This window comes from Trematomus bernacchii, unplaced genomic scaffold, assembly GCF_902827165.1.
Source record: "Trematomus bernacchii unplaced genomic scaffold, fTreBer1.1, whole genome shotgun sequence".
Classification (NCBI taxonomy): Eukaryota; Metazoa; Chordata; class Actinopteri; order Perciformes; family Nototheniidae; genus Trematomus; species Trematomus bernacchii.
In genome coordinates, this window is record NW_022988098.1 from 3,116,932 (window position 1) to 3,140,666 (window position 23,735).

Below are 23,735 nucleotides of genomic sequence, written 5' to 3' on the forward strand. Positions count from 1 at the left end.
AGGTTGGAACCTGGTGAATCTTGGGGGAAGTGATGAAGGGGAGACACAGGTGTTCACACAAGAGCCTCTAGTTGAGCCCACTACTCCCAGAGGACTCAAGGACACGGTCAAACCATTAAAAAGCCACTATGAATAGGGTCAGGAAAAGGCTGCATTCATAAGTGTAGCAAAGGAAAGATTAAATCAAAACGAAAGCTATGACTGAGGGTCTCCTCCTCTTACTGAAGGAACCAGGGTCTGAAGCCACTGCCAGTGTAAAGGGCAAAGAGCTGCACAGGACTCTGGTCTGTCCCACAGAAAGGTAATAGACCAACTACTGTGGATGGGACGACTTATTTCTGATGTCAAGGGGTCCGATTTCAGTCCATTTTTGGCAGTCGGAGCACTTCCGAAGCTCAAAAGACAATTATCTTGGTTGTTGAGCGACCTGAAAGAAAGATTCTTAAAGTGTGCCCTTCATGAGTGACAACTTCAGTACTCAACCTGAGAAAAAAAATCAGTTCAATGTCTTTTGTGTCTTTGGTTGACATTTTCAACACAATGTCATTAGAGTTATCAGCTTTGACTTGCACTAAGAGAATTGTAGGATCCAGTATTTGGGGGCATGACCCAGAGATTAAAGGTTGAGTTATCTTAACCTCTGCATCATTGAATTTCACTATGCTTAATTAAATCTGTCAGATTATGGAAATCTATTTTGAATTTATAGGAGCACTTTTGGTTAAAAGTCAAACGAAAAATCTCTTAAACTGAAAACCAGAGAGTTTAAAATATGTTCTTGCTTTTGAGTGGCTTTTTCCACATGGATGTCTTGGCTAAAGGTAGAACTTATTGAACAACCTTTCTCTGGGTCTAAGCAGATGTTCACACCTGCAAAATCCCAACAATGCAATATCTTAGCTCAGCATCAAGCAATCCTTTCTACAGGAGGATGTAAACACTATATTAACAGTCTGATTTAGTATAAGTGCAAATAAAGCAGCAACACAAACAACTCGAATCAAACCAAATGAATGTTTGGCTATATAAGCATGTTCCCACCTTTTTGCAAAAAATGTGATTTATCAGAGGCGCAGAGGAGAACTGGTAGCTTTAACCCTAAACCTATAAGTGTGTGGGATTATCCAGAATCCGATGAACACTGAAGATAACTTTGTATCCTTAAAGAAAAATCCAGAGAAGGACTTTTTTTATCTAACTGAGTTTTTTCACAAATGGTTTTCTGTCCAAACTAAATATCCACTGCTGTAGCACTCAACAAAAGGTCAGATGATGTTTTGCCAGCATGCCAAAGGCAAAACACACAGCAAGAGAACACTCAGTGAATTACAGACACTTGTGGAACTGAGTAGTGAAGGTAATAAGACTTTTTATCTACTTTATAACACGTATAGCTACAGGTACAAAGGATTCTGTCCTTCGCATTTCTTGCGTGTGTCACAGACACAGAAAGAGTCCTTTATACTGAGGTGGTAGTGCTAATCGCTGATGCTCCAAAGAAAGCTGCTCATGTGGCCCCGAGGTGTTATTTGGATGAGTTCTATGATATATACTAACAAAGATGAGTACAGTGAGTAACACATTCTCACAGTCAAGGCTGAATGCTGATTGAAATATCTTGGTGCTCTTCCACCTCTGCTCGCCTCCTTCACTCCAGCTTTTTTCTCCCTTGCCAATCCCTAATTACACCCCCAAGCAAGATGGAGAGGGAAAGTATGTTAAATCTCTCAGAAACGGTTAGCAAACTCTTCAGGAGTGCCATAGAGAGAGAGAGAGAGAGAGAGAGAGAGAGAGAGAGAGAGAGAGAGAGAGAGAGAGAGAGAGAGAGAGAGAGAGAGAGAGAGAGAGAGAGAGAGAGCCCCTCTCCCCCATTGGGAGGGCAGATCAACTCTGAGAGGAGGCACTCAGCTGCTGGTTTTGATCATGCTCGCTCCTTTACGGAGGCCTTTTTGAGAGAGAAAGGGAACAACTTGCTGTCAGAGTCACAGAGAAGGGGGAGGGAAGGACATCACGATGCAGATGTTCAGAGTACACTGCAGCCTCAGACTGGCAGAGCTTTTTGAGGAAGTCACGCCATGTGAGTAAAATGTTATCCGAGGACACAAAAATGCAACGCAAGACTTTCTTAAGGCAGTCTTGAAGACTTTACAGATATTCAGATCATTTTGTAGACCTTGGAAAGGCAATTTCATCAATTGTCTTGTTATAACTCTTGAGCCACAGACCAGCGTAGAGTTGTTTTTCTATAATCATAAATGTGGAGTACCAAAACACCCCATGTGCACACATTTAACAGGTTTAGCACGTTTCTCAGGATAATCCTAATTTCACATTTACTCTTCATTAACAAGAGCTGAGTGTGATCAGATAGCTCATTTCGTCATGTACTGTTTAGTAACGTGTGATTACCTGCACAAATACAATTCTATTAGTCACAGGTTTATTCGGCGCTGAGCTGGAGGCAGAAAGTGACAAATGGAGCCGTCTCAGACTGATCCTGGCTGATGGCTTGATGGGATCTCTCCCTACGTAACATCTGGTGATGGCGATAAGTGCTGCTCCCTGTAGGTCTCACTGTTTGACGGCTTTCACTCAGCGCCAGATGAGAAGATGTGTTGTGGTAATGCTTCAGAGCACCTTTGATATGTGGGTCTGTAGATACAGGAGGTGATAGTGCCGTGGATTTACACACATCCCCTCTTTACTTTGCATTTAGAAAACATAAAAGGCCAGGGATTTCCATTTAATAACCATGCACAATATAGCTTTCTGCTGTTTTATAAAATAACACACATATTTAAAGTATATATACATCTTTCTGCTGAGACAGTTTGGATATGTATGGCCTAAATTAAGTTACTAATGGTGTGATGCAGTATGAGACTTGGCTTCTAGCCAGCAGGACATGAATTCAGATATATTTACAAGCCTTGGATTCATGTAGACACTTTCACATTTCCAATACAATACTGGAACTACATATATAATATAAATAAAACAATAATGTGGTGTCTCCATGCAGCTTATTTAACTATTCCTTTCATGTTGTTGATAGGTCTGTCTTGTCTTGACAGCATTAGGAGTTTAGTGAGAACATATGTTTTTAAATTGAGTGCAGGTTTTGATTTTGGTGAAAAACTTAAAATACGTTTTTTTATTATAATACAATAATATGATAATCGTAAGCTTGTGAAATGTTGTTTGAGCTGCTTATTATTTAAACATAGTTTACGATTGATTTCTCTCTGTTCTGAAAGGAATATGCAGTGAATGGTTGCAATACATGTTTTTTGAACACCATGTGACTCAATGTCTTTTGTTGTGAAACTATGTATGGTAATATACATTATAATATTCTTTGATGTTTCACCACAGTCTGAACCTGCTGTGGACAGTGGGAGATAATTGAGATGTTCCAGCAGCATCTCTGGACACCTTCCCCCCCGAGCAGCACCTGTCAGCTGCAATGCTGTGACAGCTTTCACCACACACCACCTGTAGGCAGGGTGGAGAGAGAGTGTGTCACCGGGAGCGACACCTCAGGGATCTCTACGGTCAACTCTCCATCCCACAGAACCATCCAAGCAACTTAGACATGCTGGATGCAAACAGTGGATCTGGGAAGCTCAGCACGAGTGATTACTGCTGTAGTAGGTCAGAACAGAGATAAGTGCCACAACTAAATGGAAAAGCTGCCAATGTGTTCTTCAGGATAAGGTGAAGATTGAAACAGAGAATACCCAAAGAACATGAGGAATCCACAACCCAACAAATTATCCCTGTTATCCCTTCCACACACAAAGGATTGGACTCCTTTGTTTACATCCGTAACACAGTGACATCACAATGTAACCCTCATGCTTCTATTGGCTAGTGCTCCAACACATTGTCCGTGATAGGCTAAGGGGCGGGACATCTCTAAGCGGTTTAAACACGTCACAGTAGAGGCACAAAATACAAATATGAACCTGAAAAGAAGCATAAAATGTCCCCTTTAATTTATATATTTATATATTGAATCTTAAAATGTATGATTATTTTCCTTTCCTTTATGATACAATGTAACAAACGTTCTGGTGTGTTAAGAAAAGTGCGTCCGAATAGTTTACCTAAGTTCTATCTCAAAGTTACTGTTGATATTTGTGAAAGTATATTGACCTCAAACACATATGGTAAAGTTGGCTGTGCATCCTAATCCTTGGTGCTGCTGATTATACAAATGAACTTCAGCAAAAGTGTGTAGCAATTAACTTGAGGTCTAAACTGGGTCCATTATTAGTGAGTAAACGACTTAACTGGCGGAGGATGAATTAAAGATGAAATGGGCCAGAAAAGTATAAAATGTCTCCTTGAACCTACACTGAAGATGAATCGCACTCGTTCTTGTTTTTCTTTGACTAAACAGGCAATTAGGCCACCACAGCTTTCAGCCTTTTTCCCCTAATTAAAATGCATCAATTCAGAGACCAATGACTGCGCAAACGAAGCTCCACACACAATATGCTTTTTGACTCTCAACACCTGACATTGTGCGTTGCACGAGAAAACACTTGGCAGCGATTGCTTAATAAAGAGCAGAGGCATTAAACTGTACACAGTGAAACATATTTCTCGTTAATTGGAACCACAGATTGCCTTATGTTCAAAAGCAAATCTAAATGAAAGACTTTTGTTGTCACATGCTCTCAGTTTAAACTAAACAGAGATTATCAGAGTGAAAAACGAAGAAAGTAGCGTTTGAAATGTCTGGTTGCCCTTGCTAATTAGGAGCTCTGTATATAGACCCACGCTCCACTGAGGACACACGCACACACACACACACACACACACACACACACACACACACACACACACACACACACACACACACACACACACACACACACACACACACACACACACACACACACACACACACACACACACACACACACACACACACACACACACACACACACACACACACACACACACACACACACACACACACACACACACACACACACACACACACACACACACAGTAAATCCAATACTTGTTCATCCATACACACGCACAACACGCTTTCCTATATTGTTTACACATTCCCCCGAGATTTGACTTCGCAACAGAACAATATCTGAACGCCGTGAAGACAAACATGGGTCCTCGGGGTCTGATTGTTAGAACAAGAGTTCTTCCAGTCGAGACATGAAAGCTCCTCGCGCGTTCAGCTCTCGTCTCCGGCTCCGCACTGACCACAGAGCTGTTCTCTGATTCTGCGGGAAGGTCTACATCTCTCCATGCTCCGCAGAATCTGATAATGATGCATCAGGCCAAAGATACTGTGACACAAATATCTCACAAACTCGCCCTCCTCTGAGGCAACCCTAAAACTTCACTGCCCTTTCACAACCTTCAAATGTTGGCTGGACATAGAAATACAAGTTTATTCAAGAGAGATTGAAACATATCGGTTTTCTGAAGAAGGAAGGAAAAGAAAAACAGCATTTTATTGAAGACTAAAGTAGAGTTAAAGAAGTAAACTGCATCATCAAGCTGTAAGAGGCTGTGCATTAAAGTCATATTAAACATTTTCTTCTTGCAATACTTAGTAATTCAAAAACAATGCAATAAAACCTTTTAGTTGTTCATAAATCAGTCTTAAGCACGGCTTCCAATGGATTATTGCATTTTCCGTGCATTCATCTGAATTGTTCCATTATACAATTTAAATGGAAACGATTGTAAGTGATTGCAGGCTTGTATTTATAGGTACTTTATGGGCTCCATTAGGACTCAGACGTTCAGATTGTTAACAAAAAGTGCTCATATTGTCTGCCTATAGCAAATTACTTTCCTGTTCCCTTGTTCTTTTGTAACAATGTGAGCTGTGCTTTTGAGCTTGTGGGTAACCCTGTATCTGATAAATGTAAAACTAAATGTAACAAAACCCCACAAGTCTTTTGTCAAGGCAGTGTTTTTATTAAAATGGGGGTCAGGATACTCAAAACAAGTAATACAGATAAATGTCAGGAGGCGTGAGATGATTAGCAAGAGAGGGAGGAAGATAAAAAACCTCTTTAAAACTCTCGACGAGGAGTCGCGATTGGCTCCGTTTAAAGGGTCATAAACCAAAGGAAAGTGTGAAATGTGAATGTGGATTACTTATTGGATTCTTTCAGACTCAGTGCCCAACAATGGAAAATCAATCTTTCTTTCTCTCTACCTTTGTAAAGGTAACAATGACAGAAAGACTTTCCAAGTATTGTGGGTTTCTGATTTTTTGTTTGCAACTAAGATGCTAACGCTTACCCTAAAACAGATACATGAATCGATATTGACTTGCAACACCAAGTGGTTTGTGATTTACAGTACCCCAAAATGTGTAGTCTGAAGGACACTAGTTTTAAAGATTATGAAAGACTTGGATATCAACAGGTTCTTTCGAATATGCTCAAATATTTCAACGCCAACCTTTTCAAGAAAGTTGTTAAAGAGGACATATTATGCAGTTTTTCAGGTCACAATTGTATTTTGTTCCTATACTGTGACATGTTGACATGCTTTAATGTTCAAAAAGCTCTTTATTTTTCTCATACTGCCTATACTGAAGAACCTCTTTTCACCCTCTGTCTGAAACCAGAGCCCAGTCTGCTCTGATTGGTTAGCTGGCCGGCTCTGTTGTGATCCATCAACCGCTTAGAGATGTCCCGCCCCTTAGCCTAACACTTAGAACAACGTAGAGCTGAAGTAACCCGTACCTGGTTTGGACCCTTCAGCCACGGAGCCGTTGTACACCTGGTTCTGAAACTCTGGTCTGTTGTCGTTCATGTCGATGACGTAGATGTACAGATCGATTGGGTTCTCCACCTGGTTACCATTCATGTCCACTGCATGGGCTCGCAGCTGTCAATCAAGGCACACAAAGACATCTCATTAGTATTCAACACTGAATATGAGCTTGTGTAAATATTCCAAGTGTAGCTCAACTGACAACAGGCTTCTGGTTTGATTGATGTGAAATTCTGCTGTCTGTCTGGACTGAAGCCAACTCAGTCAGTACACAACTCTGACTTTATTCATTGGCAACTTCATTTAACTGGCACATGTTGTGTTTCTAGTTTGCCACAACGGGACACGAGTATCCTGTTGGTATTTTGGCACTGACCACAACAACACAGAGAGGGGCAAAATAGTGAAATGTTCCAGACGCTCCAACAACACCTATTTTGTTGTTAGCACAGCCAGAGGCCTGACAAAAATATCAGAGAGGTGTTTAAGCCCAAGCTGTGACTTATTTTTGTGCAGAGGGAATGTTTGTCTCCGGTTTGTTTTGACAAAGCCAGCCATTTGGATGGATGTCCCTCACTGATGATCTGTTCCTTGACAATTCACAGTGTGAGAATAGACAGTGCAAAGAGGGAGAGAATGGAGAAAAAAAGAGCGGCGCAGGGAAAAAGGCGAATGAGATGGGAAGGACAGGAGGAGAGTGACTGAGCCTTGTGCAAGTAAATGAGAGATGAAAGCACAAAGAGGAAGTGTGGGGGTGTGGGGGCTTGAACAGGGAGGACTGACAAAAGCAATCATCATCTACAGTGGGACGTCTTAATCTCCAGCGCTGCCGTTACACACCCTCCACTCCCCACCAATCTCCACTAATGATACCTAACATAACGCAAAGCTTTGTAATAGCCCTGGAACCAAACTGGGCCCTGTTCACTGCAACTTACATTACCTTTTTCAATTGCAAAGAAATCTATATCCCCTGCCGAAAATGTTATTCAATCATAGCATGGCTTGTTTAGGGGAGTAGGGCTCCCATTCTGGCTACAATTGACAAACTGGCAGCAAAATATTTCGTCTGCCACAGCACACCAGCAGAGGAGGATCTGCCTGCCAGCCTATTTGCAAGAAGTCGTGATGTATTGTGGGCTGACATGAAGGATTGAATGGCGGCACCTGCCTTCCCCGAAACACAACTAATCATGTCGGCTTTTGTGACTGCCTGTCAAGGATGTTTCAAAACATAACCCAACACGGCCCGCTGGAGCATTCACACGCACATCCAAACACCTATTCAGACACATGTTTATGCATATTAACACAGACTTTGACAAAGCATGAGGATACGCACCGGGTGGAGATGCACACAGCCAATCAAAAAGGCCCTCTTTAGCCACTTAATGATCCTCAAGATGCTAGTTTTCCATTGGCTGGAGCACAACAAACAAACATGGAGAGGAGCAACAAACAAACAAGCCCAATCTGTTTCCTCAGCTGCGAACACTGTACAGTGAGGGGTCTGTGATTGTGAAATGTGGGACTGCCTCAGTGTGTGTGTGACTATGTAATAATGATTGTGTGTTTTGTCTTTTCTGCCCGTGGATCTGTGTGTCCCTACTTGCTTTCTCGAATTTCTACATGTGTACATATCTCTATATTTGCGTGTCTGTGTGTCTCTTCCTGTGAGTGTGTGCACTGGAGTCTGTGTATGTATATCTGTGTGCTCGATGGAGGAAATGGAAATGTGATCTAAGGGCCTGGAGGAGTGTGTGCGTCTCGCAGACTGCATTATGTGTGTGTGTGTGAGCCGACATCAGTATTCTGCAGGGTGAGCTTTAGTATGACTGGACCAACCACAGAGGAGAAATACAGTTTGTATTCGGCCCATTGGTCCCCTTACCCAATATATAACCACACATGGTACTTCCAGAAGTCCTGGAGGATTTTATTCTGTATAAGGCAGTTTTATTTCTGCTCAAATATTGTAGCTATTGGTGCTTATACCAACGTATACGTACTTATGTGTAACGATACACCCATTAAAGGGGTACCAGAAAGGACACTATAACGATTTGTTTGTCTATTTTTTATTAAGATGGCAGTGAGGCTCTCTAGAGGCAATGTCTATCAGTTGCATAGCCCACATCTAATGGGTTGTTAAAACATTTAGACTGATTCTAAGAACATTTAAGATCATAAAGTTCAAGATACATCCTTATGGATTTCATGATATTTTTTAGCTTCCTTCAACACCAGCAGGTCAAGTTGATTCCCCTGACACTTCACATTTTAATCTCAATTTGTCCAATATTTTGATTTTATGGGCACATATCTGAAAAACGAAATGACATTACCATCACCCTCAGCTGTGCTTCATTTTTAATGGTAATAAACAAATGTTGTCATGCTTGACATAGGTATAACATGGTGAACAATATATCTGCTAAATATCAGCATGTTAGTAGTGCAGTTCAAAGGAAGCTATAATCTTGATTTATAATTCATATAAATAATCAATATCATGATTTTTCCAATCATTTATTTATGCAACTGATTGCCTCTGCCAAGGAGGTCTGCGCTATAATGCCTTAATAGTTTTAAATGTAATGATGTCCATTAAGTCAAATTAAGTCAATATTACTTATTGAGCGCATAAACTACCCACAAAAACGAAATTATAGAACAATTTAAAGTGGACCTATCATGCTATATTTAAGCAATAGCTCACGACAGGCCGTGGTATATGCTCATTATATCACAGCTAAGGGGCGTGGTTCGACCCGACGCGAAGCGGAGGGTCGACAACCCCCTTAGCTGTGATATAATGAGCATATATCACGGCCTGTCGTGAGCTATTGCTTTTATAAAACGGTTACCAAGTGTGGCAATATGAAAGAAAAATACACACTCTAATTTAAATAGTTTTTATTAGTAAATAATGATGTTCAAAATAAAATAGTCCCTCTGTTGCCTTCTGCACGAAACATAGTGTGAGGTGGTTGCTATGCAACAACACTAACAACAACTAGCGAACATATTAGACAGAGAGCGTTGATCCATTATTTGGCTATTTATTTACATTAATGTGTATGTTGCCGTTTATTGTGCACCCACTGAAAAACTGTCCAGCATCAGTAGCATGGCTTACGTGGTTACTTGTATAGGCTGAGGTTGTTCTAGGCTGTTGCTTGGCGTGGCGAGAATATTGCTCCACTTTCTCCGGTCCCCGAGATTCGGCTTCCAGTAGCTCTGGAGAGAGCTTTCGCACCTGTGGCCACTAACGGTCATAATTTCTCTGCTTTGTTTCAAGACCCGCATCAGAAAGCTTTTGAATGGTGATCCTTTTCCAGTTGGTCTACCTGCTCTTCACGTAGCTCTACATGTCGTCGTTTAGGTGCTTTTGGTTCTGGAGATAGGCACTCCTCAATCCACTCCTCCATAGTAAGACCCCCCCCCCCGGAGGTCGAAGTTAATCTTAAATGTTTTTGCGGACCTTTTTGATTACAGATTTGAAAACATGGTTGCTTGCTTTAAAAGTAGCACAATTCATTATATCAAACCTTGGAAAGTATCTAAATATCCCTGCCCTAATGCCAAAGGAACTGCACACTGAATATGTTTTTGCCGTTTGATGTCTATGTCTGGACCGTTGCGTAAAAAGGAGGGTTTCTGCCCCGTTACTTCTCCGCTGCTTTCTTGTTCCAGTTTGAAAAGCAAACTGCCTGCAGTTTGCTTTTCAGCCCAACTGTATACTGTTTATCTCAGACGCGGAGGGATACTGAGTTGTTGTGAAAAGTAACTTACAATTCTACCCGTGGTATACGCTCAGTATACCACGGCTAAGAACCAATCAGATTGCTTGATTTTACTTGTCCGTTTTATAATATAATAATATAGTGTAGGACCATACCTATATAAGGCATATTTATACTTTTTTTTTTTCAAAATACCAAACAGATCATGCATTTTAGCCATGCCTCATTTCGCTCAATTTGACATTTTTTAGCTCTGTTTTTGCAAGGGCAGATTCTTTGAGAACAGCACCATCTACAGGCCTGGCATATGTACTACAGCGTCTCCAGCGCTTTCGAACGGCAATGGCCGTGGCTGTCTCCTCCTGATTGGTGGAGTTGGCCCAATAGCCGTAGCGCCACCGTCCTGACGTCAGGACAATGTTCAAATCTGGATCAGTTTTTATCAGATCCGTTGCAGCCCCTTTTTTAGAGATTTGGGTATGGAGGAAAATAGAGAGGGTTGTGTTTTCTGACACTTGGTGAGTTCCCTGGAACACCGGGGACACATATTCATGTATAAAAGACGTACAAAAGTGCATTTTGCATGATAGGTCCCCTTTAAGTATAATAAATCTGGATGAAAAATGAAATATATTTTAAGAAATTGTTATCCAGGAAGATTGGGAACAACTTACACCAAACTGATAGGGATCATCTGTGTAAGACAGATATAAACACCCTCACTAGAAACTAAAGAATATGCATTCACACAAACAAGCAAACAAAAAATCACAGACTCCTCATATTTGCTCAATTCTCCTTTTGCCCGGCTGACTCACGGCAGATCCGTCTGACAAAACAGAGGCTCAGGCGAACGCCCACTTCCCCTAACCTCGCAGAGCGCCTCCCCATGGTGCTAGTCTGTCAAAAACAGCAGCCTCGTCTCTCTTTTCACTTGAACCCACAACTAACAAGCAAAGTTTGGCCTGTGAGAGAGCAGTAGTGGGAACTTCCTGTTAAGTTGAAAGAAAGTAAGCAATGGACTACATTTCCCCTGGGTCAAACTCTGGCTGCATTCTCCAACAGCAAATCATACATCCCATCACAAGCAGCACGGGCCCACGGAGTCTGAATAGAAGCCACATTCAACTTGAAGTGCCCTCAACCTAACATGCTGTTTTAACTACAGGCAGTGTCAAAAAGAGAACTGTTTATGGAGAGGCTGTCCTTTCCCAGGGACCAATATCCGCGCTGCTTTATTGATCCCAATTTAGTGGTTGAGAGTTAGAGCGGGACTGTGAGAGGACAAACATGCAGCAGCGACCAAAGCCTGTAAGGTAACAAGAAGGGCAACAAGAGGCTCATCTGAAACTAACTGGAACACAGACACACACAAGTACGGGACAAACCAATCAAGAAGCCAATCATCTGAGGCTTTGTGTTTGTTTATAGTCGTTGCACGTCCCTCACGTGTGCATTGGTGTTTATAATGTGTGCATAGTGCTCAGAGAGTGCGCTGACAGAGATCCACTCTCCTTTATTCTATTCTTCCTCCGAGACAGCAGCGTGCTTTTGAATTAGCTCTATCAGCAGCGCAGCCATCTATCATGCTGACAGGCACGCGGTGCTGTGAGTCTGACACCAGCGCTCACCTCGAGTGGAGGTCTTAGTCTTTGCTGATATTAACTGAAACCCGTAATGTGTGTTTATGAACCAATGGCTCCAGCGTTAACAGAAGTCTCATGTGGTCTGAATTTTTAATTCACACGTTCGCAGAGCTGTTTAACCCCAGGTTCCAGAGGGGCTGGTCATGAATTAAAACCCCCAGCTCCATTCCTGTGTGTGAGTGTATACGCGTGTATACGTGTGTGTGTGTGTGTGTGTGTGTGTGTGTGTGTGTGTGTGTGTGTGTGTGTGTGTGTGTGTGTGTGTGTGTGTGTGTGTGTGTGTGTGTGTGTGTGTGTGTGTGTGTGTGTGTGTGTGTGTGTGTGTGGCGGGAAGTCCTACAGGGCATATGCACTGCTAAGTGTACAGCTGTCAGCCTACACCTTTGAACAGCACAGCTGCAAAGAGCACAAGAACGACATGTGAGGGTGGTGAAGTGAAACGGGAGGACAGGAAAGTGGGGAGCACAAACAGAAAGTGAGGAGAACAGAGAGACCCCATCGTTCTGTCCTGAGAGACACTGCAGGGAAAACATGCTGTATTCAGGCACTGTTATATTTGAGAGTTTGACAATAGTGGGCTATTGAGCTTCCATAGCATAAACGTAGCATATTTACATTGAGGTGTTTATTTTACTTACTTTGGATATTGCCGATCTTAAGATTTGTTCCTAATTCTCAAAAAGGCAACATTAGATAATGCCTAATTTACTTTATTTGAATAGAACATTTCAGAAAACAACATAAATTGTCTTATTTATATAATCAACCGGGGTAATGTCTTGTGATATCTATTATTTATAGATTGTTTACCCTTTACAAGGTATGTCATTTTACAATACACGTCTTTAAAGGCAATTTTTAAAAATGTTTATTGTGTATTTTGATCATACTTTGAGCCTGACATCTCCACTTTAGCAGACATCAAACTTTCCAGTTTCATTTCTATCTTTAGTCTAAAGATTCTCACAGAATGGGTTGTTCATTTATCCTGCATTGCCTTATTTATATTACAATTAAAAAACACAAGGGTATTTTTTCCAATTCTGTGGCAGTATTTCTTATTCATGTAATGATACAAAGAGAATCCAAAATTCCCCATGGTAAAAATATTTGACTAATATCTCAATTAAACCTGACTTTATCCATGTTCATATTTTTTGTTCCAGAAATGCATGCAAATCAGCACATATATATATATATATATATATATATATATATAAGAGACTGCCTCACATGCATAACAGAATACTAACTGTTATTGCTTTTGTGTTAAAGTAATCAACTGGGAAAGTTTCATGGAGTTGAAATCTTTGCCCTATTCACCCCTAAAGTATAAACACATCATGTATCAATCAGCATTCAGCACATGTTCGCTCACACTTGAAGCTGCAGCTGCTCATTAGCTCTGATGGTGAGAACAAAGACAACAGTTTTCCTGCACACCACCTTGGATCTGTCTCTTCTTCCCTCTGTTCTATCCATCCTGCTCTCCCTGCACAGTTAAACCTCAATATAAATGCCAGCTGAAGTGGCTGTGTGTTTTGTCAAGGCATTCAGTGCTGGCTCGGGCATCAATCAGAGCCTGGAGGTGCCGGTGTGAAGGTAGGGCACTGCTCTCTGAATGCGCTCTGACAGGGTCTATTTTCAGCAGGCAACATTAGCGTTGGAATAAAAGGTAAGACAGGGGAAGAGAAAAGGCGAGGCGGCACATTTCCACAGGGGTAATGAGGAGATGATAATGAGATGGACGTTAATGGAGCTAGAGTGGAAAGAGAAACAGAGGAGACGTGCTCGGTTGTTCCTTACATGGAAGGACGCTCTCTCCTCTCGGTCCAGAGGTTGGGTGACGAACATGTTGCCGCTGATGGGGTCTATGTTGTAGATCCCACTGGGGGGCTGATCAGCGCCTGCTCCCGTGATGCTGTAGCGGATGCCGGAAGCTTTGTCCTGATCTGAGCGGATCTGAGAAGAAAAGCAGAGAAACAAGTTTTAACACAGAGGAGAATTAGTCTTTCGAGCAGGTTTTCTGCACTTGCAACAGAAAGCACAAAATGATCACAGACATAAATTGTCAGAAAGAAAAAATGCATTGTGGAATAAAAGAAGAGAGAACTACTGCCATCTTTCTTTTGTGCCGACGCTTTGAACCCACAGCCTGAAGGTAGAAATAGAAAATTGAACAAGGTGCAGCGAGGGAAACAGAGCCACTGTCAGATGCTGTTGTCTGACCTGTTGAATGTGTGGTTTTCTCTACATTCTCAGCTGACATTGAACATTGTTAAAATGACCCTACCGCCAGCTGTGATGGTGTTTCTGACGTCTACCTGTCGGGATGATGTGAAAACGATTCATGCCGCTATTCTCAAACACGTCTGACTAGTGCTTAATATCTCAATGTGCAGGTTTCACCTTTAACACCTCAGCTGTTATTTCTCACACAATTCAGAATGTGACATTTAAAGAGTGATATGTTTTTACTTGAAACAAGTTCCAGTGTGAGCGCCTCCGCCGCCACAGCAATAAAGAAATATCAATACTTTTGCTCTTGCTGACTTAAAAGAAGACAAAGGGAGATGGGATTGAAGCATTTCTTTCTGTGGCATTGATTTTCAGTGGGCTCCAAGGGTACTGTCTCAGCACACAATGCACAACAAGACGTTCATTAAATTGGTGGGTTTGAAAGTGTTACAATTACTAATACAAAGCCAGTCACCTCTGAACTCTCAGAACAGGTGTTATTAATTCATTTATTTAGGTGTTAAGATTAAACAAACACAATATCATTTTCTTAACTGAACTTTTGTTATTTTCTGTATCTATTTCTTTAACTTTCTAATCATCTGCCATTGTGTTGTGTTATTATTGTATATGTTTGTTGCCTTAATTACGAGCATAGCTTTCGACAATCATCTGAGTACAAAGAGTAATTACAGAAATGGTGTTTGTATAAAAATGCCCCTTACGATCCTAAAGTGAAATTATCAATACATTCTAGTCTGAATCCTTTGAATGAGGTTATTTCTCAATCATGGCAAACAACACAAACAATTATTAATTACCGCACACAGCCAATTATGAATTTGGTCATTAGTAACTATATGTTACGCTGTCAACGATATGGTAGAATATAAAAATGACATATAGGGATAGTGGTGGTCTAATGGATAGTGAGGTGGGCTGAAGATCGGATGGTTGTGAGTTCAAATCCCGCCAGGAACACCACCACTAGTGTGCCCTTGAGTAAGGCACTTAGTCCTTAGTTACTCCAGGGAGAATGTCCCTGTAATTGGTCATTGTAAATCGCTTTGGATAAAAGCGTCAGCTAAATTAAATGTAATGCGAGTTGAGACTTAAAGGTGGTAGGTAAGTTTGAGAAACCGGCTCGAGATACACTTTTTGTTATATTCCATGGAATGCTCTTAACATCCCGATAGCAATGAATATCTTAAGTGCTTTGACAAAAAACCATAAAAAAAATGTCATCTGTGGAAGCCGTAGCGCTGTAAAAAGCACGACCAATCATTAGAGCCCACAGCCGGCCCGGCTAAAATGACCGGATGGCCTACCTGCCTGTCAGCCTTCCATCTGTGCACAAACTTATCTCGTGCCCTCATTGGTCATGTGCGCGTTCGTGTGTGTTGGAGGAGGGGCTCTGTAAGGAAGTCTGAAGGAAGGGGCAGATTTTTTCCGGCTGTGTATTTTCAAATTCTAGCGATCTCGAGCCGGTTTCTCAAAAATTACCTACCCCACCTTTAAGATTGCTTTTATTCCTGCCACAAAATGGCTATAAGCAGAAGACAATATTGATATAAAAAAACATGTCAAAGCTAAAACTAAATCACATTTTCCACATCTCAAACACAATGCCAAACTCAGAGCTTTAATGTCAAAACATGCTTTCAAGTTCAAAAGGGTCGCACACTGCAATGGTCTTTTACAGGCCTTCTTAAAAAAAGACCATCAAAGAATCTGTGGTGTAACAGAGCCGGTTGATCATTGTAAAGTATACCTTTAATCCCTACAATGGCTTCCAGTAAATCACAGAAGTGACTTTAAAGCACTGTTGCTTGTTTGTAAATCACAAAACGGGGCAGGAGCAAAATGCATCTCAGATATGTTTCAGCAGAACACACGTGTCGGATCTCTGAGGGAAATCTGTGTGTACTACCTGCTGTCAGAGCCAAACACGGTGCAGCAGCTCTGAGCTGACATTTAGGATCTATTTCAAAAAGAGAGAATATTTCATGTTTTTTGCGGGTTCAGGGGTCGACCCCACGTATTTGGCAGCGACACAGCATGAGGGCCGCCAGCTCTGACCACTGAGCTATCCGGCGGTCCAATGGTTCTTGGTATCTGATTTTTGGAATAACAGAAACATGTTGTTTGATTGCGTTTAGGAAACAAACCTGTCTTATTTTAGGATAACAATTGAGCTATTACAGGATTAGCCAAATACGGGAAATTCTCACGATAGGAAGCCAAAGACCCTGAAAGCCCTTCAATTCAAAATAGGGAACAGAATGCTAGCTTTAGCAACAGCTAAATATAATGATTATAGGCCACTCAAAATGTATGATGACATTTTAAATAATATAATAAATCAAAAGTAACAGGGCGACTGTGGCTCTGTCAACATGTCAACATGTCGATGTATCCTTGGGCAAAATACTTAACCCTGAGTTGCTCCCGATGGCCAACGGTGTGTGAATGTGTGTGAATGTTAGGTCCTAGAGTAAGGTACACTGCTCTGTATGAATGGGTGTGAATGGGTGAATGACATGTAGTATGTAAAGCGCTTTGAGGGGTCGTAACGACTGGATAAAGCGCCATATAAGTACAGTCCATTTACCATTTAAATGATGATTGAAAGTGAGGTCTTCGCTCCTCAACTGACACAATTAGTGCCCTCGTCTCTTCGTAGCTAGAATGTAACGTTTGTTTCTTTGGTAAAAATAGCAATCTAGCTAACCAGAGACATATGAGAGCCGTTATTATTATGGCTTATGCATCTCCAGTAGCCTTCTGTAATATTCTCATAGAAGATACAAACATCACAGGACGAGTACAGAGAAACATATAGGAGTGAAGAATACATTAATCTTTTTCCTAATTGTACTGGAACCAACATACTGATTGTACCACGGGGCTCCAACCGTAGCCAGCTTTAAAGATAGAATAAACCCCAACTGTCCTCAGATGCTTTTAGTTAACAGATCGCATGTTCTTTTAGGTGATTAAATATGTTCTTTTTAATATTTTATTTATTTGAGTTCTTTTACTTGTATTATATGTATATTATATTATATGTATATAATATATTATTATGATCCTTTTATCTGCTCGTTTGTAAAGCACTTTGAACTTCCAACAACTGTATGAATATAAATAAACGTCCCTTTACAACCTTTTTTCTTCTTGTGACCTTCACAGTCAGCCATTGTCTGACTGCTCTTCACAGGTCGCACGTCTACGGGTTGTGAGCAGTTCAACTCTGAAGTATTTTTACGTCCTTTATCCTTATTTAATCTTTCCAGTGAAGTTGACATCAGATGCTGTCTCTTTCAATGCGACTGAACCATCACTATGGTTACAAGTCAGAGGGAATGATCACAGAGTCAAATGGAGAAAAAAGGGTATTTTTTTCCCTGCCCCTATCTTTCTTTCCCCCTCCTATGCAATTTGCCTGGTCTGTGGGGTTGCACATCATGCATGAAAATGAAATTACTTCATCCGTTCAGCGGTGACGGCGGTGCCGGCTTCTGCATAAAACATCTCTCTGTTTGAACATGATACCCTCTCTCTTAATTTCCAACGCATCCCTCCCACTCCCCCAGTGTGGCGCTCCGCTGCGAGCCTTCACACCCGCAATTTTCATTTCCTGAGCTCACTTCACCCGGGATCCATGGACCTCGCCGGTTCAGGTGTAATGTACAGTGTTGGTGCTCCTATCAATCAGCGCAGTCTTCTGTACATGCAATCACTGCAGCGTGACAATGATACTGTATGACTAATTACATTATTATTCACAACGCCCACCATCTGCCAATCAAGTAATTTAATCGTTCACCCTCACCATCAGTGTCATCAGACAAAATAACGCGGTAGAAAACAGACAGTTTGTGCGTTTCAATAATGAGACCATGCCTGAATAATTCTCTTTGTGATCCGTGTAGGAGGAGGACATGTTAAGGCCTCAGCGTTCAAAACAACAGCGTGCAATATAGAGAATTACATTACCTCAAGTACTGCACTTAAGTACCATTTTGGGCTACTTTACCTCAGTATCTTCTTGCTGCCACCACATTTTAGAATCCAATATTGAACTTTTTACTCCTCTACATCAATTTGAGAGTTTTAGTTATTTAATAAATTAAGATAATTAGCTAATTCAAAATATAAATCAGCTAATTAATAAACATTGACATATAAAAGGTTAATATATCCAGCAGCATTTTAAAAGGCAGTATTGTAAAGTAATTCATTAGATTTAAATACTGTACTGAGGTGCAATTTTGAGGGATGTGTACTTTACTTGAGTATTTCAACTTTTTGCTACTTCTACCCAACTATAATTGAGAGGTATATAGTGTACTTTTAATTTTACTGCATTTTTGTAATACCTTTAGTTACTTTGCAGATTGGGATAAATGAATATAATCAACACTTAAAGGTGGGGTAGGTAATTTTGGAGAAACCAGCTCGAGATCGCTAGAATTTGAAAATACACAACCGAAAAAAATCTGCCACTTCCTTCAGTCTTCCTTACAGAGCCCCTCCTCCAACACACACAAACGAGCACATGACCAATGAGGGCACAAGATAAATTTGTGCACAGATGGAAGGCTGACAGGCAGGTAGGCCATCCAGTTATTTTAGCCGGGCCGGCTCAGATGATTGGTCGTGCTTTTTACAGCGCTACGGCTTCCACAGATGACATTTTTTTATGTATTTATTGTCAACGCATTTAATGTATTCATTGCTATCGGGATGTTAAGAGCATTCCATGGAATATAACAAAAAGTGTTTCTGAAATAAATTACATACCCCACCTTTAAATATCACTTTTATTAAATGTTTCGATTTACAAGCTACCCTGCCACATATTAAAGTAATTAAAATAATAATAATAATAATAATAATATATATTATTCTTCAATGGGCCAATCTGCATAATGAGTACTTTTACTTTTGGTACTTTAAGTATACTTTGATGTAAATCATTTTCTACTTTGTACTCAATTTTAAATGCAGTCATTCTACAACTTGGTATTGCTACTTTTACTTAAAGGTAATAGTTCTTGAGTTCTTTTTACCCCGCTGCAAAACAATAAGTTATGTTGGAAATCCCATCTGCTCTAGTTGCAGGAACATACGAGAAAGTAAAATCAATAATTTAAAAAAGATCCACTCCTCAGCATTATTTGTGCATGTTGGTATTTCTTGGGTGCATAAAAGGCAGCGTGCAGCCATGTTTGTGTGTCTGGCAGGTGAGAGCTGCTCTGTGAGCTCAGCAGAGCGAGGATCAAAAGGACCAGCCAGCTCAATAATTAACTCCACTGTAATGCTGGAAACACGTGGAATGTTCACCTGCCACGGCTCTGTGCTTCTGCATCCGGATGTGTGCAGTGGTTGTGAGTGTGTGAAAGTGTGTGTGTGTGTGAGTTTGTGTGCGATCCGTCTCTTCACTGGAACTTCAAAGCTGAGCGTGTGGAGCTGGCACACAGGGAGAAATCGCCCCGAGACGAGACAAAGGAGCTTTTACACGTCATGCGGCCTCTGCTTCCTCGGCTGCTTAGCATTCCACATTAAGGCCACCTGAGACCACATGTCACATTTCCCGGTGTCTCTTAATGAAGACTCTTTATATCAATAAATTGAATAAATGAAGAAGCACGGCTTCTTGGAGTCCTGGGAATCCCATGAGTGACAACTTCTCAATTGAGCCATTTGAATTGAATGCTAATGATGAAAGCTGGGATTTCAATCCCCCCTCTCCCTGTCCATGTATCCATGTTTCCTTCTCCCTCTTACTTCACTACCTCCTGGCAGATAGAACAGCTAATAATCACACTAAAAATAGCGGAGGGAGGCAGATGCAAGGGACTTAACTGGCTGTCTGTCTGCGTCAGATCACAGCAGACATCAGATAAGTGACCTATTTGTAGCTCTTTGAGAGTGATTTCCTTGATTACTGACAACTACTGGGATCCTGTGGGACAAGCTATCAGCCTGCGAAGAAAGATGGAGAGGGACGGAGGCTGAGAGACAGGGAGGGAAAGCAATGGGGAGTGGGGGAGTGGGAATTAGATGAAGAATTAGTGTTCTGGTAAACTCCTCGGGGTGACGCCAGGCACACAAACACATAAAGGGAAAGGAAAGGAATACATTTCCATGTACCGAGCATGTCAGCTGGCTGCCCAATTAGCTCAGTGTGACGTTTCGCTCTGTCCAAATCTCCTTTAATTGATCCAACCCTGTATGATCACCCAATCTGCTTTAATAGATTGATGCATGCATAAACAGGGGACTGATTTATTTGATAGTACTCTCCATTTTTGACTTATTTGCACTGCAGAATGAGCAAAGCAGCATTTGGCGATACAAAGGACAGCCACGTCCACATGGAGCTGCAGCTTTGCTTCCCTGGCAGTGCTTTGCTTCCAGGAAACGATAATCATTCAACCAGGAAGTCATTAAAGGACAGTGTGCTGCAGGCACCCATGGGATCATTAACGGGTTACTGTGTGCTATGGGCTAATGTCACACAATAATGGGAATCTGTGGTTTACACTCTTTGATAGCCTCTTTTATGTCTTGTCCACGCTTAATAGTTGGGGCTTGTTGTAGTCCTTTGGCTTCACCCATCTCTCTCTCTTTATTTTATAGCTCTTTATGGGCTCAGTCACATTACTTTGCCTTTAGGGCACATCTAACACCCCCCACAGGTTACACATGCCCACGCAGAGTCACAACAGGAAACCAGGGGACAATTCAACACCACAGATCTATCCACCACAGTATGCATTTACAAACACTCAGCTATCGTATTATCAAAGGGGCAATGCTGCCGCCTCTTTTTTCAATTGTTCAAATGCTAGAGGAAAAAAAGGTGTCCTCCACTGTAGGTTAAAGATGTGTACATGTCGCACATTCACAAAACATGGGGCAATTGCATTTGTCTTGCAATTTAGCCACAGCGTCAATAAGGTCATGTCCATTTGACCTGCGTTGCAAAGGTCAAATCAAAATGGTGGCTTTCTGCTGAGCTGAAGCAGCACCTGGTTAATTAGTTTGAGAATGCTTCAATAGCTAAATGTCTTGTCCATCTACTTAACATCCTACATATTGCATGATCATCATAAAGAATTGGTTATTTATTGGTAATTTTCACACTCTGTTTGCCTTCATAATGGTTTTAAAATGTGGGTTATGTTAAGGAATAATTCTTCTAGATATCTAACCTTTTGCTCTGTGACGTTTTATGATCTACTCTGACGTCTGTTATCTCCTTTAAGGAAAGGCCTTGGTGCCATATGTGTTGTTGTTACCAGTTTGTGACCGGTCAACTTGTCTGGCACGAATGGTAATTGTTGTGAGAACGCTGAGGCACTTCTTTATCGGTGTTTGTGGACTCTAAGGTGTGAAATCTTTGAGGCCATGAGTGTCGGACGCAGGTGGTTCAGTGTTTCCAGCTGTTTAGTCTACTCCTTCAGATATGTTGATTTCTCTCTGTGAACCAGTTAAAAGGTCTAACATAGAGAGAGGCTCTTCAGAATTGACGTGGCAACTCTCCCGTGAAGTCAGACCCTCTGACTCGTGATTTGTGATGTGAATCCTCCGGCCGATACTCTGAATAAACCCATCAGTGTTTGACATCAAAAGCTCCAACTCTCACCGTGTCTCCTTCCTGAGTCGGTGACTCCCACTGCATTGCTACACAGAAGTTTCCCCCACAGGTTATATTTTTAAATTGAACAGTTTCAATAAAAGAATCATAGTGAACTTATTTTGGAGGGGGGTCCACCATGAAAAAGCAATACATGGTCTTAATGGTCCCATGACCGCATCAGTAGCATGGTCTTTCATCACATACACACATTATTGGCCATCATTAGATTAGATGGATGCCATTATACATTGTAAAACATTAACTTTGTATATTAGTTGATCCTTTAAAACCTTAAGTTCAAGCACATCTCACCTTTCGCCCAAAAGTGAACTTGCTAGCTAGCTTAGGCACCAGACAAGGGCATGTTTCTGTCTGACTGTGACATGGGAAATACAGCCGGAGCAGTATTCCCTTTAATTCTCATATATTCACGATACAATCTTGTTTGTACCCATGATAAATGTATCATCATTTTGCAATCCTAGTCAGAATAGATTCAATTCTGAAGTAAATTGTCCTTTAAAGTAGTGTCTGTAAGAATATAGGAAATCGAGTTGTGGTTTAAATGTAATATGTAGATTTGATTTGTTTTTCTCTTGATTGTTTTATTTGTTTTCCTCTACACTAGTGTTAGATTAATTCTGATTGTTATCTCAAATAGATCTTTTGAGCTTGCGCCTTAATAAACTGGCACTTCTTTGTAATTCTAAATGAATAAAGATGTGTTTAATATGCAATCATATCATAAGTTTAACAGAGTAAATAGAGTCACATGAAGTCAGCTAATTATATTACTGGATGAGACAGGCACTCATGGCGCCTACTACACTTATTACATTTTGGTATAAAGGGTGTAAGTATATACGTTTGAGGGATGGTTAATATGCAGTAAAGCCACATTAATGACATATCTGTGCTGAGGTGCATTATGGGAAGAAGGGATGCCAGACACTCAGGGCACACACAGGCTACGACTGAGCCCCCCTCAGTCACGCTTTAGCTGTCATAGCTGTCAAGCATAATTAAGACAGCGTCTGCCAAATATCTGGATGCCTTTAATAGAGATGCCCGGCTGGATGCCACGTAGACTCACAGGCTGCTTTTAGACTCCCACTCCCACTCAGCACTGCCTGTTTACGTTGGCACGCGAGCATGAGAGACACAACAATATGTTTTTAAACAGGGACTGAAGCATGGTTCTGAATCTTTATTGACCGGCATCTAAAAGGTTCATATTATTATTTTCGGATCAGGTGGTCACAGGTTCAAACCCCACTGCAGTCAGCATGTCATTGTGTCCCTGGGCAAGACACTTCACCCCAAATTGCTCCTGTGGTGATTGTCCACAGTATTGAGTATGTAAGTCGCTTTGGATAAAAGCGTCTAACAAGTGACATGTAATGTAATGTAATTAAAAACTCTGCCTTTTTAAGTTTGTGTGCACATACAAACAAACATGGTGTAAAACAAACCAATCAGAATTGGCTCTCTTAAATGTCACATGAGGGCTCATGGGAATATGAATACAACTCTGTGCATCCCATACCAACGGTTTGAGAACTACCTAAACAAAAGTGTGTCATGTTTTTTCAAAGACAATAAAAGTGAGCTGATTTTTCGGGGGTTGGGCATCAAAGAGGCCCTATTATGCTTTTCAGAGTTTTCCCTTTCCTGTAGTT

The 23,735-nt window shown here is 41.2% G+C and overlaps 1 protein-coding gene across 1 annotated transcript in view; it reads right to left on the reverse strand.

Moving 5' to 3' along the window:
- Positions 1 to 23,735, reverse strand: part of LOC117475418 (cadherin-4-like) — a 211,698-nt gene that overhangs the window by 32,777 nt on the left and 155,186 nt on the right. Inside the window, 2 exon segments of the mRNA XM_034121602.1 lie at positions 6,745 to 6,889; positions 13,974 to 14,129. Coding sequence (XP_033977493.1) covers positions 6,745 to 6,889; positions 13,974 to 14,129 — 301 coding nt within the window.